At 35.2% G+C, this 13,861-nt stretch overlaps 2 protein-coding genes across 2 annotated transcripts in view; one reads left to right on the top strand and one right to left on the bottom strand.

The window, feature by feature from the left end:
• The window catches only part of CENPP (centromere protein P), a 153,795-nt gene that overhangs the window by 121,462 nt on the left and 18,472 nt on the right, over nt 1–13,861 (bottom strand). The gene's annotated exons all lie outside the window — the stretch shown is intronic.
• Nucleotides 953–12,506, top strand: OGN (osteoglycin). Its single transcript, XM_075513964.1, has 7 exons — nt 953–1,382; nt 2,025–2,277; nt 7,397–7,481; nt 9,481–9,639; nt 10,245–10,447; nt 11,030–11,125; nt 11,637–12,506. The coding sequence occupies exons 2-7, from the start codon at nt 2,110–2,112 to the stop codon at nt 11,805–11,807; spliced, it is 882 nt and encodes a 293-aa protein (XP_075370079.1). The 5' UTR covers nt 953–1,382; nt 2,025–2,109; the 3' UTR covers nt 11,808–12,506.

Raw genomic sequence — 13,861 nt, 5'->3', positions numbered from 1 at the left:
AATGTGGTTCAGAGTCCAACTTCCATTATTGAGCCTCTTCTCTTTACATTTCAGTTATATACTTAGAGCAAAATCATTATCCTAGAGCAAGCTCCAAGTCCAAACTATGACACTGTTTAATTTTCATATGAGCTAAACAAAAAACATTTTTATAAAAGCCTAATGAGTTCAGAAAGTGGTAACTGATTATAAACTGGAAAAAAGTTTAGAAAGCAAATGGCTGTACCCCCTCTACAATTTGCAGATTTACTATAGACATCTGGTTTCTAAACAAGGCAGCACTTACAAGAAAACTTAACCAAATAGGTCCTCTGTTTATCCCCAACATTACTCTACCTGACAGTGCTATCTAAAAAAAAAAAAAAGTAATGAAAATGAAAGCAGAATGTAAATCTGAATATATTCCCAATAGATTTTATTGCTACATACTTTTTAAAGACTCAAAAAACCTACTTTGTAAACGTCAAAGTTGGTCATCTGGCTCCCATTTGTACTGACTGCCAAAAATACATAATAAGGAAAAAGATGGGGGAGGAAGAAATGCATTAGAAATCCAGAAAACTGCTGCTTGTAGTTCAGGTGAAAATTCTACACCTGGACAGTGTTTACTAAGTTATCTATAGACCTGACACAGAACTTTACTCAAAACAAGTTATTTATTGTGAAACCAATTTTTCAATAAATTGCCTAACAAGTCATTCAATGAACCATTTAGACATCAATTACTTGCCTGAAAATCTCAACACACACACACATACTTCTAAAATGTATTTTTTGTTTCCAGAACTCTTCAGACTGAAAAGTTTCCATTTCATACTTAGGTGAAACTTCTCTAAACATATACAACTCGTAATGAAACATTTTATTACTCATAAAATGTGACTAATATGGTATACGTATGTTTTGGCTCTACCTCTGTCTCAGTCAGAAAGCAGCTGCTTTGTCTCTTAGCTAAACCATTAAACAAAATGAATAACACATGCCTTGTTATAGACCTCTAGTTTGCACAATAAATATTGATTTACAGAAAAAGCCTTAGCAATTATAAAGAGTAAATCACCACAAAGCAGAAGGCTACCATTTTAACAAGTAATATCAAAAGTGGGATGAGCTAGACAGACTCAACATTTACGAACGTTATTCAAAGTACAACCCCCCTGCTCCAGGATATTACCTCTTACCCTAGGGAAAGAATGCTGGCAAAGCACTTTTTACCCCATGGAAAGCACTTTTAAGACTGTCAACCTTTAAAGAGTATTCATTTCAACAATTTGGATGTAATTCATAACTTTACTCTTTTATTAATCCACTTTAGGTTAATATATAGATAAGGATATCTGGTTTTATGACAATCACAGAAGAACTTTGAATCTGCTAAAACGGTAGGTGGACTTTTTTCCTAAAAGTATATTAACCTAAAGCTTAAATAAAACACTTAATTTACAGTAAACAGGAAAAAAATGCTGTGTAAAGATTTATTTTTAAAATTATTGCCTGTGTATTTAAAGGGTTTTAAAGATTGTGTTTGTAGCCTTCTTCCCTGCCTGAAAACTGTACAACCTGTAAAAATTCAGGGGGTTTTAAAGTTCTCTTCTGTTGTTTACTTTCAAATGTAAAGACAAAGACAATGAGAGATTATTGTTATGGAGCATTTAGGTTTGAAAATCATTATTTTGACAGCCAAGAAAAATGTATTTGAACCTCTCTCATTTTAATTAGTTCAGCTACATACATGTCATATGTTTCATAAAATGCTTTACACAATCCTCTTGCTGTTAACAAAAACAACACACTGGGAAACAGGCAAATGTGATTAAGATAATATTTTCCTTATTAGTTGGAAAATGTTGTTTGTTATTTCCCAGTTTCTTTTCATGTTAAGAACAGTTTTTATAATGCTAGAGTCTAATTAAAGGATATCAAGAGTTAAAAATTGTTCCATGTTCCTTATGCGTTAGAAACCTCTGCCAACTAGTCCTCTAGGCTTTAAATATTGTTTTGACGGATTGCATTTTCGTTTCCAGTCACAAAGAAAGTACTCTCCATAGTCAACACACGAGCAGATCTGCACCAGCTCAGTGAAAGCCAGATACATTGTTCCGTGCAAGAATGAAGACTTTGCAGACTACTATTTTTTTGTTTGTGTTTGTACCTTCGGTAAATTCAGCACCACCTATACAGCAAGAATCACTTCAGTTTTATGACTATGATACAGATGTTACCATGGGAAGCCTGATCCAACAAGATTATGAAATGCAATCCAAGGATATAAGAAAGGTATTTTATTTATATTATCAGTTTAATATTTTTAACTGCTAAGCATTATATGAATAAGGTGTTACATGCATGTATGCAAGTTTTATGGAAAAGTCTTATAATAATAGCAAAGCATACAACGGTTTCAGACATTGGGAAAGCCACAAGTTAAAACCACAAAAATATTACCCTTGCTACAGTTTGAGATACCCACAAAAGACAGGCTTTCACAATAAGACTAAAGCATCATTTTTAACTCTGCTGTAGTTATGTGCCTACTGTTGTAAGAATTTCAAGAATGGGATATACTAGCATAGTAGCTCAACAGTTTGAGTAACATTGTATTAACACAGTAAGTTTGTTAAAAAACAAGGAGGGTGATTTTATTTAGGAAATTTTTTTTATATCAAAGTAATACTTGAAACAGTACTTTTTATTGGGCATAACCTGCCAGCATAACACAGTTTCTCTTGTGACTTACCAAACTATCGAGTTTTTTGCCTTGGTTTTTCAGGGGTGGGTTGTTTGGGTTTTTTTGCAAGTCAACAGTTTAGCAGTCCTGAACTACTATGGAACGTCCAGTCCTGTGGTAGTCACCTATATTATTAACCTTTGAGAGTCTTAAAGGTAGCAATAAAGACTACAGCTCATGGCACTCACCAGCCCCCCCAAACGGTCAATTCTGAACTTTTTTGCTACGTGCTCCACATACATGCCTTTTAATTTAAACACTTGAGCAGAAGACACAAAACCAGAGGAGAGTTAAATGAAGTGCAACAGCCTCAGCTGACAGGGACAGTTAAAAATCTCATACATCTGTTCAGACTGCCTCTGGCAGGACCGAAACGATACACATGAAGAGAACGAGATACAGCATTGACCAGGCAGACGGAAGAAAAACTAACAATGATTGCCCCAAGACTAGTTGCCAAGGAAAATACCACATATCCAAACAAAGCAGTAACAACCAAGTATCAATAAATTCGTTTTCATTAATATTAACTGTACTTGTTACAATGACTTAGTTTGATAAACAAGAAAAAAGACGACAGCAAAAGATAATTAGTAAAGTAAAAAATTGCAGCACATATATAGAAAAATCACTTATGTATACCTTTTAATATTTTCCCAATTCTACTTAAATTATACCTTTCCACTGTTAGACTAAAAACAGCAGCTACATATTTATATTTTAAAATGTCTAAGGTATTTTTAAATCTGACATCTGCCACAGTGAGGAAGTAACGTTTCATACACCTATGAAAAAGAGACCATTTAAATGACTTTTAACTGATAGGTGGCTATCCACTCTCAACTGACTACGTTTTTAAAAAAAATACTAAAAATGTTAATTTTAACTAGTTAGGCACAGCATCAGATGACATTACTAAAATCTTTCTAGTAAGAATACACTACTGTTTCAGTAAAAAGAACAATAAGGAGTATACCTACAAGGAAATGGTGCCAACAGATGTGCCACAGACTAATCAAAGTCCATACTGGCAGTGCTATAAACTAGAGGTCTTCTGAAGGCCAACGGTTCTGCTTAGGATAATTCTAGGAATGCAGTCAGTGATTATTTCCATCAGGTCCGTTCTCCAATTACATGTTTTCATTGCAAAATAATAAATTAGTTCCTTATGTGCAACAAATACATCTATACAAGTTCCAGTGTTCCCAATTTAACTCATGGGATGTGCAAACAAATCTTCTATTCATTTATTGCACAAATTCTAGCTCCCAGAATATTTCAAGTGTTAACTGTAACTAAAATGCATGCCAACAAATTTCCTCAAACATGCCCAGTCAGAAATCTATCTTGCATGACAAATTTAACTCCTTACTGTGTGCTTGAACACATAGCTAGAAAAAAGATTTTTAGTGAAGACATCAGAAGAAATCTATTTGTGTTAGTGATCAACAAAATGAAGTGAACCTTAGTCTACTGCTAAGGAAAAGGTCAGCCAAGCAAAATTTATTACAATGATTATTATTTGAAACCACAGCCACCCTAGTCTTGAATAAAAATGTTAGAAGTTTTAAAATATGAAATCTTAATTTCCACAACAGAACAGAACCATCCAATTAGGCACTCTCTCATATCTGGACTAATTCATTCCATTGAATATAAACTATCAGCTTTATAGGCCTTTGTGTGTTATAAAGATGAACATTAATGTGGTTTTACATGGGTAATGTGGAGTAAAGTTCAAGAGGCAGGTGGAATTTAAGTGTGCAAGCAAGCCAATATTCCTTCAGTGCACTCCCTACATATGCAAGGAATTAACTTTCTGTGGTTATAATCCAAACAATCTTCTGCACTGATATTCCACGGCTAGTAATTTTTATAGCTGACTGGGAAATACTTCCAATATATTGGTTATTTATACCACTTTTTCTTTCTTTTTTTTTTTTTTTTGGGGGGGGGGGGGAAACCTGTTGTTTAATTTTGTGGATTTAACAGTATTCTGCAAATAATGAGGGGTTTTTTGTTGACATTTACCTCTTGCAGAAATAAGTTGTACACTGTATTCTGCAAAGAACTCACATGCATACTCTTTCATAGATCACACCTCCAGTAGGATACTGTACTAGAAATCTACACCTGGTACAGATATGCTATGTCAGCAAACATGTTTTTCATACAAGCATATTAAAAATGTCCCTTATGAGCCAAACATGCTACAACAATAGAAGTACAGTTGTTCTGTTCTAAGTCCATCTACACAGAAGTCTCTACTGGCATGGATACCTCAGTCAAGGACCATGTCTTCACATGCCTAATCAACATATCTATGCAAGCTAAACATTTTTGCAGAAACCTTCTGTAAGATTTGCTGCTTGTTTGCATCTAACTGTTCAGCTCACACCCCCCAACTTCTCTACACCCCACACTGCAGAAGCTCTTACCCTACACAGAAGTTTCATGCTACAACTGCTAAACTTGTTGCCAGCATTCTAACTTGGGTATAAAAGCCTTACTAGAACAAACCAACCTATCCCAAACTTTACACAAAAACAACAGGCAAAAAAGAGCCATAGCCTGGATAGACAGATGCAGTGAAGAGCCAAGGGATGGATGATTCACAGGCTAAAAAAGGGTCAAAATGACAGAGGCTGGCCAAGATATTTGTTTCTCAGGCTTTATGTCAAGCTTGAAGGTTTTATTTTGCCGAATACAAGAATTCCCCACAGTAAAATATATGCAAGCAACCAAATACTAAATAAAACAAAGTTAGTATCAAAAGTAACTTCATAGGTAGTGTTACTTTCACATTGCTCTAGTAGATGAACTATCTGTGTGCTACATGCCTGAATGGGGGTGAGTGGGGAAGAATTAAAAAAAAAAATTGGGGAAAAAAAAATATCTGTTCACTTGTGAGTACTCCTAGTGCACAAGCAGCTCTCTTCAACAGGGGACCGTACTCCTGCCAGGGCCTGATCCTTAAGCACATTTAAAGAAAAACATCTTCCACACCCGATAATGTACTTTTCCTCATGTGTTTTCAATAGCAATGCAGACCAAAAATATTGTCTTACTCTCTCCTACAACTATTCCCCATCAAAAAAGACAACAAATTATGCTAGCCAAGCACAATTGCCACAGTCAACCTAAAAATCCCCTTAACTTTAATACACGCAAATCTCAGTATAACCCACTGTATGTATACTATAATTCTAGAAATAGTATGTAATTAGAATCATAGAATCGTTTAGGTTGGAAAAGACCTTTAAGATCATCAAGTCCAACTGTTAACTTAGCAATGCCAAGTCCACTGCTAAACCACATCCCTAAGCCCCACATCTACACATCTTTTAAATACCTCCAGGGATGGCGACTCCACCACTTCCCTGGACAGCCTGTTCCAGTCCTTGACAACCCTTTCAGTGAAGACATTTTTCCTAATATCCAATCTAAACCTCCCCGGCACACCTTGAGGCCATTTCCTCTTGTCCTATGGCTTGTTGCTTGGGAGAAGAGACCGACACCCTCCTCGCTACAACCTCCTTTCAGGTAGTTGTGGAGAGCGATAAGGTCTCCCCTCAGCCTCCTTTTCTCCAGACCAAACAAACCCAGTTCCCTCAGCAGCTCCTTATGAGACTCATGCTCTAGGCCCTTCCCCAGCTTCCTTGCCCTTTGGACATGCTCCAGGCACCTCAATGTCTTTCTTGGAGTGAGCGGCCCAAAACTGAACACAGTATTCAAGATGCGGCCTCAGAGGGAGACAGGGGGATGACCACTTCCCTAGTCCTGCTGGCCACACTATTTTTGATACAAGCCAGGATGCCATGGGCTTTCTTGGCCCCCTGGGCACACTGCTGGCTCACGTTCAGCCGGCTGTCATCCAACGCTCTCAGGTCTTTTTCTGCCGGGCAGCTTTCCAGCCACTCTTCCCCAAGCCTGTAGTGTCGCATTCTCGAAAATTCCTTTCTAATTATCTAAAATTCCTATGGTATTCAATGAAAACCTGACTACCATTTCCTGCATCACAAAAGGCCCTTTCTGTCAGCAGCCCAGGTGTTAAAACAGACTTAAGTGCAGTTAATGGAAATGAATTGCTACATTTCAGCCAATACTTGAAAGGAACATGTTTATAAACTAAACTCTTTGTCCTGCAATTGGAAAGATGCAATGACTATCTCAACAGGGAATTCTGAATAAGTTTAAACACAAGGAAATGTTATTTTACTGGGATTATTTGGATAATACAAAAAATACAACTTACATTCACAAGAACCCTTTCAAATTTTGCATGATGTGCAAAATCTGTCTTCAGAACTCCAGGTTTTGGTAGATACCCATTGCTTACATATTCCTTCCCCACCATGTAGTCTATATTTTCTCTCTATTTTTATTTTGTGTCTACTGTTCTTTCCTAAAGAACTTTACTTTTCTAAAGAACACTAGCAGCACCACTTTCCCTTCTTGCCTTTCAAAGTGAAGAGCTCATCTACAAAAGGGATAATACATCACATCCGTCATCCAGCGTATAAGAGTATTTTAAAAATTAAATGTCATAAGGAGATATATCGTAGGAAGATCATTTTTACAAGACCTGCTATTTCAGATCCTTGTAATACTCTGTGGTTTTTTGTTTGCTGTTTGTTTTTTAAAATAACACTTGCTCTCAACACAAAGGATGGAACAAATGTTTCTCTTGACACTTCCCTAAGACTGCAAGGGGATGACAGCGCACGCAATGTACCACCAACAAAGGATACAAGTAAGTTAATTGATATCAATAGTGTAACATTTAAGCTCTCCAAAAGAACATATTTTAATATGAAAATTTAATATGCAAAGGATGACAAGGGATATAGAATTAATCTTTTCATTTATTAATGTCTTTCATATCTCCTGTGGAAAATCTTCTAACTTCTGATGGAGCAGGCAGAAAAAATTTAAAGGATCCTCAGGTAAACCCCGAATACACAAAGCATAGCTTGTAAGAATCTCTACAGACTAACCCAGTCATATTTGCTGTAGAGATGTACCCAAGTTAAATAAGTTAGGCAAGACAACCAAGAAAAACAAAATACACACCCCAACAAGTTCCACAGTTTAACCAAGTAATGATGACATATGATGTGCTTAAATTACTTAAATAGATCTATTTGAAGAACTGGCTATTCTCACAGTTTACATCTGATGATCAGGGATGTCAATGGTTAAAATACATCAGGAACATTCTTCACTAGCCTGAGTTTCCTACAGGCTCTGAGATGTATTGTCCAGATTTCTCCTAACTGCCCACAATGATTTCTAAATGTGAAAGGAACAACGTGGCTGCCAAACAGAGCATTGAAAAAGAGACACACATTTCAGGTGTATCTGTGACCTAAACTTCCAAAAATAACTGATGATTCAGCAAGACCACTGGAGTGTCAATCTCCGCCAAAGTTTTAATCAAGGTTAGTTATTGCCAAAGAATATCTGTCAACAAGCCCCCATCAAAAGCGGAACAAATCTGTAAGAACACCAGAGCTTCTAGTCACAGACAAGCATAAAAACTGTTGCCTTTTAAATAGTGACAACATTGTTTCACAAACATTTTCCATTTCCTACACTCTAGCATATGACAAACAAGACACTAAATCAAAACAGACAAGGGCAGAACTCTGAAGTCTAAAAAACAGTAATACTCACAAAGCTAATGCTCAAAATCTCAATTCCCTTCTCTGAAGTACTTCTGTAAGAAAAAAAAGCATTACTCTATGATACATACTGGGTTGGCTTCCCAGTATTGACTGGCTACTTCTAGAACACTACTGGTTGCAGAAGGTCCTATTTTGCTACGTAGTGATAACAAACTACCTAGCAGTATGACACTACACTCTGTGCTACAGCCAGACCAATTTGGAAGCTAACCAAAAGTCTCACAATACAGAAAACACAGTAGATCAGCTAGCAGTGGCGATGAAACTGCATATTTGTTATACGTATTTTGCTGTCATACAGGATCAGTGCTAGCCGTGGTGACAAAACTGCATTGAAAGCCATATTCGTTATATGTATTTTAATATTGCTGTCATACAGGCTCAATGCAAAGCAGAAATTACTAATACTCTACTGATGTCTATGAGGAACAGGACAAGCCATAATAGGCTTAAACTGCATTAAAAAAAGATACAGAGTTTCCCTCACTACTAAAAATAACAGCTATAAAAAAAACTCAGTAAAAAACAGGAACAGATTGCCTAAAGTAATTATATAATAATCATTGCTGGAGTTTTTATAAAAATGATTAGACAAAATAGTAGCTGGGAGTAACAGAGTATACATGACCCTGCCAGAAATGCTCCAATGCAATTACAGTATCAAATGTGTGCACTGCCAGATGTTTCTCCTGCATGGATCTCTCTTTTCAAAATAACGGTCCTAAAGATGACATTTAGCATGGCCACAGAGTTGCAGTTGTCATATTCACAATACTCTAAGCCAGTTAAAGAATGAAACTGAATTAAGATCGATTAATAGCATTTCAAGACATGCTCAGATAAGAACAGAGAACATACACAGGGAAATTATGCACAATAAAAAGGATACAAAACTCAAAAGAGTTCAGAATATTAAATCTTTTCAGAACTTGATGTGAATAGAATTTTTTAAAAAAATCTAATGTTGGGAAATCTTAAGATACTAGAGAAAATTCTATTTTGAATATTCAAGCTTAAGTTATTCAACTAACTTTCAACGGTTTACTCAAAACAATTTGCTTTCAGATTTACCTACTTGTCTGCTCTGTGTGTGTTTAAGCGGGTCAGTGTACTGCGAGGAAATAGACATCGAAGCTGTACCTCCACTGCCAAAGGAAACAGCATATCTTTATGCACGATTTAACAAAATAAAAAGGATAGCAGTCTCAGATTTTGCTGACATTAGTAAGTAATGTTGATATTTTAATTTCCATTTACCTGATAGTGTATTTGAAGTTGTTGTCCCTTAACAGTATCCCAAGATTACCAGAATAAGATATATTTTATACTTTGCTAGATTTCATTATGTGTATTACTTATTTAATTCAATGCTTGTGAAGGCAATAAGGAAAGCCATTTTGGCCCATGTATCCATCTTAATATTCCCACACAATCAGAGAAAGAGCAGTTTGCTAAAAATGAAATTTAACTCTGCTTCCCAGCCAGTCTTAAATGACCAGGTATTATTTTTCCTTCAAATGCTCCAGGGACATCTCTCCCAGCTATCTCACTCTACAACATGACAAGTTCTATGAATAACTGAAATCATGTCTCTAGGAAAAAAAGGAAGGATCCAAAGTATTTTTCCTTATTATTATTTTTTTAAAATTTAAGACCATAAGGAAAGCCAAATGTGGATTTTTATCTGTATTTTAATAGTTGTTTACATTTTTAGATCACAATTAGGATGGTGCAGCCAACAGTGTAACATAACATATACAACCATACACATTTCACATGCCATGTAATTATAAATCCAACATTTAGATTTTCATTTCTTTTGTGTAAAGCTACCTTGAGAAGAATCGATTTTAGTGGTAATAGGATAGAAGAAATAGAAGATGGAGCCTTTTCAAAGCTTCTGTTATTGGAAGAACTTTCTCTTGCTGAAAATCGACTTATAAAACTTCCTGTTCTACCTCCCAAACTAACAACGTTTAATGCAAACCAAAATAGAATCAAGAGCAGAGGAATCAAAGCAAATGCTTTCAAGGTAAGTACAAGACAATAATTTAGGTAACCAAAGTAAATAAAATTAGTAATCAGACTATCCAGTATACCACCAAATGAATTTTTCTGTGTTTTTGTAATCTAAGAAACAAACTACAACAGAGAAGCTTTCCAGCTTTTGTTTTGTTTTTAAGGCACTTTGGAGTAATAGTCCTTTGTGCACTCACTCTCTCATGTCTTTGATATAAGAAAAAAAATTTCTACAAAATGTCTTACCTACTTCCTTTCTGTCTTACATGCAAAGAAAAACTCGATTCAAAAATTGATGGCTCAAATACAGTTCCAAGGACAACATAAATACTAAGAAACAAGGATATAGCTTTATAGTGGTCTCAAGTTTTATAACCAATAAACTGACACTGCAATTTCCAAAACATAGGCCTGTTCTATGAGTTTCTTGATACAATAGAATTCAACATTCACAGCAAAAGAATGTTTCATATTAGATCACTTTACAGGCTTTCTATGTGATCAGAAAAAAATACTGATGTCTTGTAACAGGCACAAGTTACTGAACCTCAAGTAAGTAACATCAGCATTAATAATCTCTCTTTCTTTCTATTAGAAGCTGACAAATTTGGCCTACCTCTACTTAGGACATAACGCACTGGAATCTGTTCCCCTTAACTTACCGGAAAGTCTGCGTATTCTTCACCTTCAGGTATTTTTGAAGTATTTCCTTAACATTCTATTACGAATAGCCTCATTAGTTACATACTTCAAACCAAACCCACTGTCTTTTAAAACAGTTCACACTGCAGTTGTGCTACAGTTGTCTAATGCTTCTCCAAATAAAACAATTTGCCTCTAATCTGTATGGCCACAACCATTCGGTGTTCAGAAGTTGTTTGTTAGCTAATTACCATGCAAGAATTTCTCATTAGTTTCTGTATATCAAGGACAGGAAATGGTAAAAATAAGCAATAATCTTTTATCAACAATACATTGCAAATATCAATAACAACCTCAAACTGCTTATCAGGTCGTTGATGGGTTTGAAGAGACTTGATTCCTACATATCTATAGTATACACAAATCAATCCCAATGACAATAAAATGGGAGGGCAAGAGGAATAAAATTAAAGTTTGAAAATTCTTCAACATATATGGGTGTATGTGTATATATATATATGTGTGAGTATTTATTTATAAAAAATTGTTTTGTTTTGCAGTACAACAATATTACTACAATCACCGATGACACATTCTGCAAATCTAATAACACACGTTACATCCGCACACATATGGATGAGATAAGGATGGAAGGCAATCCGATCCTCTTGGCAAAGCATGTTAATGCTTTTTCCTGCTTGAGAACACTGCCTGTAGGAACATACTACTAGCCACTACTTAACGTAATTATACATGCCAAAACTTAAACATGGTAACAGCAGATCACTCTTTTTTCCTCTGTTTACACGTTTATATCCTCTCCCTTACTAATGCCATTTTCCCTGCATACCCAGAACCTTTTACTATGTTGAAATGTCGTTCTCCTCTGAAATAACTATTTCAAAACAGCCACTTTATTTAGTAGTTAATGTCACCCATGCTTTCAGAGTCTTTTCTGTCAATGAAAAGTGTAAAAATACACATATGCACACACATATCTTCTCAATTTTTATTTTACCACATGTTCTTTATGGGTAGGTAAAATCACACAAGTAACTGCTTGTTCACATTCTTTACCAGTACCCAAAACAATCCCTACATTTTACTTTCAAATAAATGCAAAACATTATTTGAGCAAGCTACAGAGGAGAAATACATCTTAATTCCAATACCACTTTTTTAACCTGAAATGAAACTTTTTCAGTTGACCTGCAAAAGGGTATTGGATGAAGTTGCATACAAAAGAAAGTTATGTTTAGAAATAGAACTTCTCAAAGCTTAACTTCATTAAAGCTTCCTTAAAAACTTGGTTTGTGGAAAATGAGAATAATTCCTATTTAGGCTTAGTGTATCAAGCAACATAGCAAGTGGAGCTTTTCAAAGATGTGTTAAATCTCCTTCTACTATCTTGCTTTCAAAATAATCTAAGAGTGTGTGTGTATATATATGTATTTTATTTTTACACAAAGTATTTTTAATTGAAATATATAAATTTTGCTCAGCTGTACTCACAAAAGTCATTTGTGACACCAGCTTCCCATTTTAATACAATGGTCAAAGTACAGCACAGTATGACTCCAAGTATCTTTGTTATTAACAGATGATACAGACCAAGCCTCATGCCACTGCTTTTTCTCGGCAAGGAAACGTGACAATATAATTAACAGCAAAGCTGAATTAATGTTTTTACCTGTAAATAAGCAAGATTTCAGCTAGATGTCAGTGCAAAGAAACAGAAGTACCCTTGTACAACAATACTTCTGCCTATTAGGGAAAAATCTAATCAGATCTTTAAATTAAAAAGAAAAGTTGATTCTATCATTAATCTAAAAATAGTGTTAACTTCAAGCAAATTAAACTAGCATCATTTCACTCAACGACTCCAAACCATGCAGCGTATTAAAAACACAAATTGATGTGTGCAGGCCTCAACAGTCAGTTCACCTAAAACTAGACATAGTTGATACAGGATGCAATGTTTTTAGACACACAACTACATTTCTGACATTTCATTTTCAGTTTCTCCCCTCAAATACCTACAGCAGACGTAAACTCTTCAGATAAATGAATGCAAAAAGCGTGCTAGTTACTATTACCAGATCAACTTTGTACTAATTTTGAAGTTAGTATAGATTCCTAATTTGTAGAAATAGTTAAGCATCAAATGCATGATGATGTATCACTACATCTAGAATACTGATTTTACAAGATATTTTGTATTAGTTTTTGTTTATCTTACTTAGCTAAGCCTTGATTTGTTAGTGCTTGTGCTACGGGGAATTAAGTACACACTTAATTCTGAACATACTGATGCTCTGCCACTAAGAGTGTTGAGACCTAAGTGACTTTCAGTCACTTTTTAAGTGACTATGTCAAGCATCAACTTGTGGACTCATCTTTCTGAAAAGAGGATGCAATTAGGAAATGCAGGACAAAAATATTTTTGCCCATTACCCAAGAAAGACATAGCAATCCCCAATATTTTGCATTTTAAGTTATTTGGTATAACAAAAAATAAATTCCATTGTCTTAATACAACTGAGAACAAAACCAAGTCTGACAGTGAGAATAATACTTGGTTTTAATACTTGAGAATAATACTTGTAAGTCATAAAACTTTGATGTTTCCAGGTTTTTAGCAAAAGGTAAAAAAATAACCCCAAAGTATGTAAAAATACATTCCAACTTCAAGCCAAATTTGTACTAGGAAAAAATAAAAGCCACCAATTCTCTCATCCCTCTTTTGAGAAATGCCTAAGATGGAGCAAACACAGCTAGAAGTGTA

Source organism: Mycteria americana, chromosome 11 (assembly GCF_035582795.1).
Source record: "Mycteria americana isolate JAX WOST 10 ecotype Jacksonville Zoo and Gardens chromosome 11, USCA_MyAme_1.0, whole genome shotgun sequence".
Lineage (NCBI taxonomy): Eukaryota > Metazoa > Chordata > Aves > Ciconiiformes > Ciconiidae > Mycteria > Mycteria americana.
This window is presented reverse-complemented; position numbering and strand designations above follow the sequence as displayed.

What these genes read in the sequence shown, in the direction of transcription:
- OGN (XM_075513964.1), top strand. Translation starts at nt 2,110, where the DNA reads ATGAAGACTTTGCAGACTACTATTTTTTTGTTTGTGTTTGTACCTTCG. An exon ending in AATCCAAGGATATAAGAAAG is followed by an intron (nt 2,278 to 7,396) that starts GTATTTTATTTA and finishes CTCAACACAAAG; the next exon opens with GATGGAACAAATGTTTCTCT. An exon ending in ACCACCAACAAAGGATACAA is followed by an intron (nt 7,482 to 9,480) that starts GTAAGTTAATTG and finishes ATTTGCTTTCAG; the next exon opens with ATTTACCTACTTGTCTGCTC.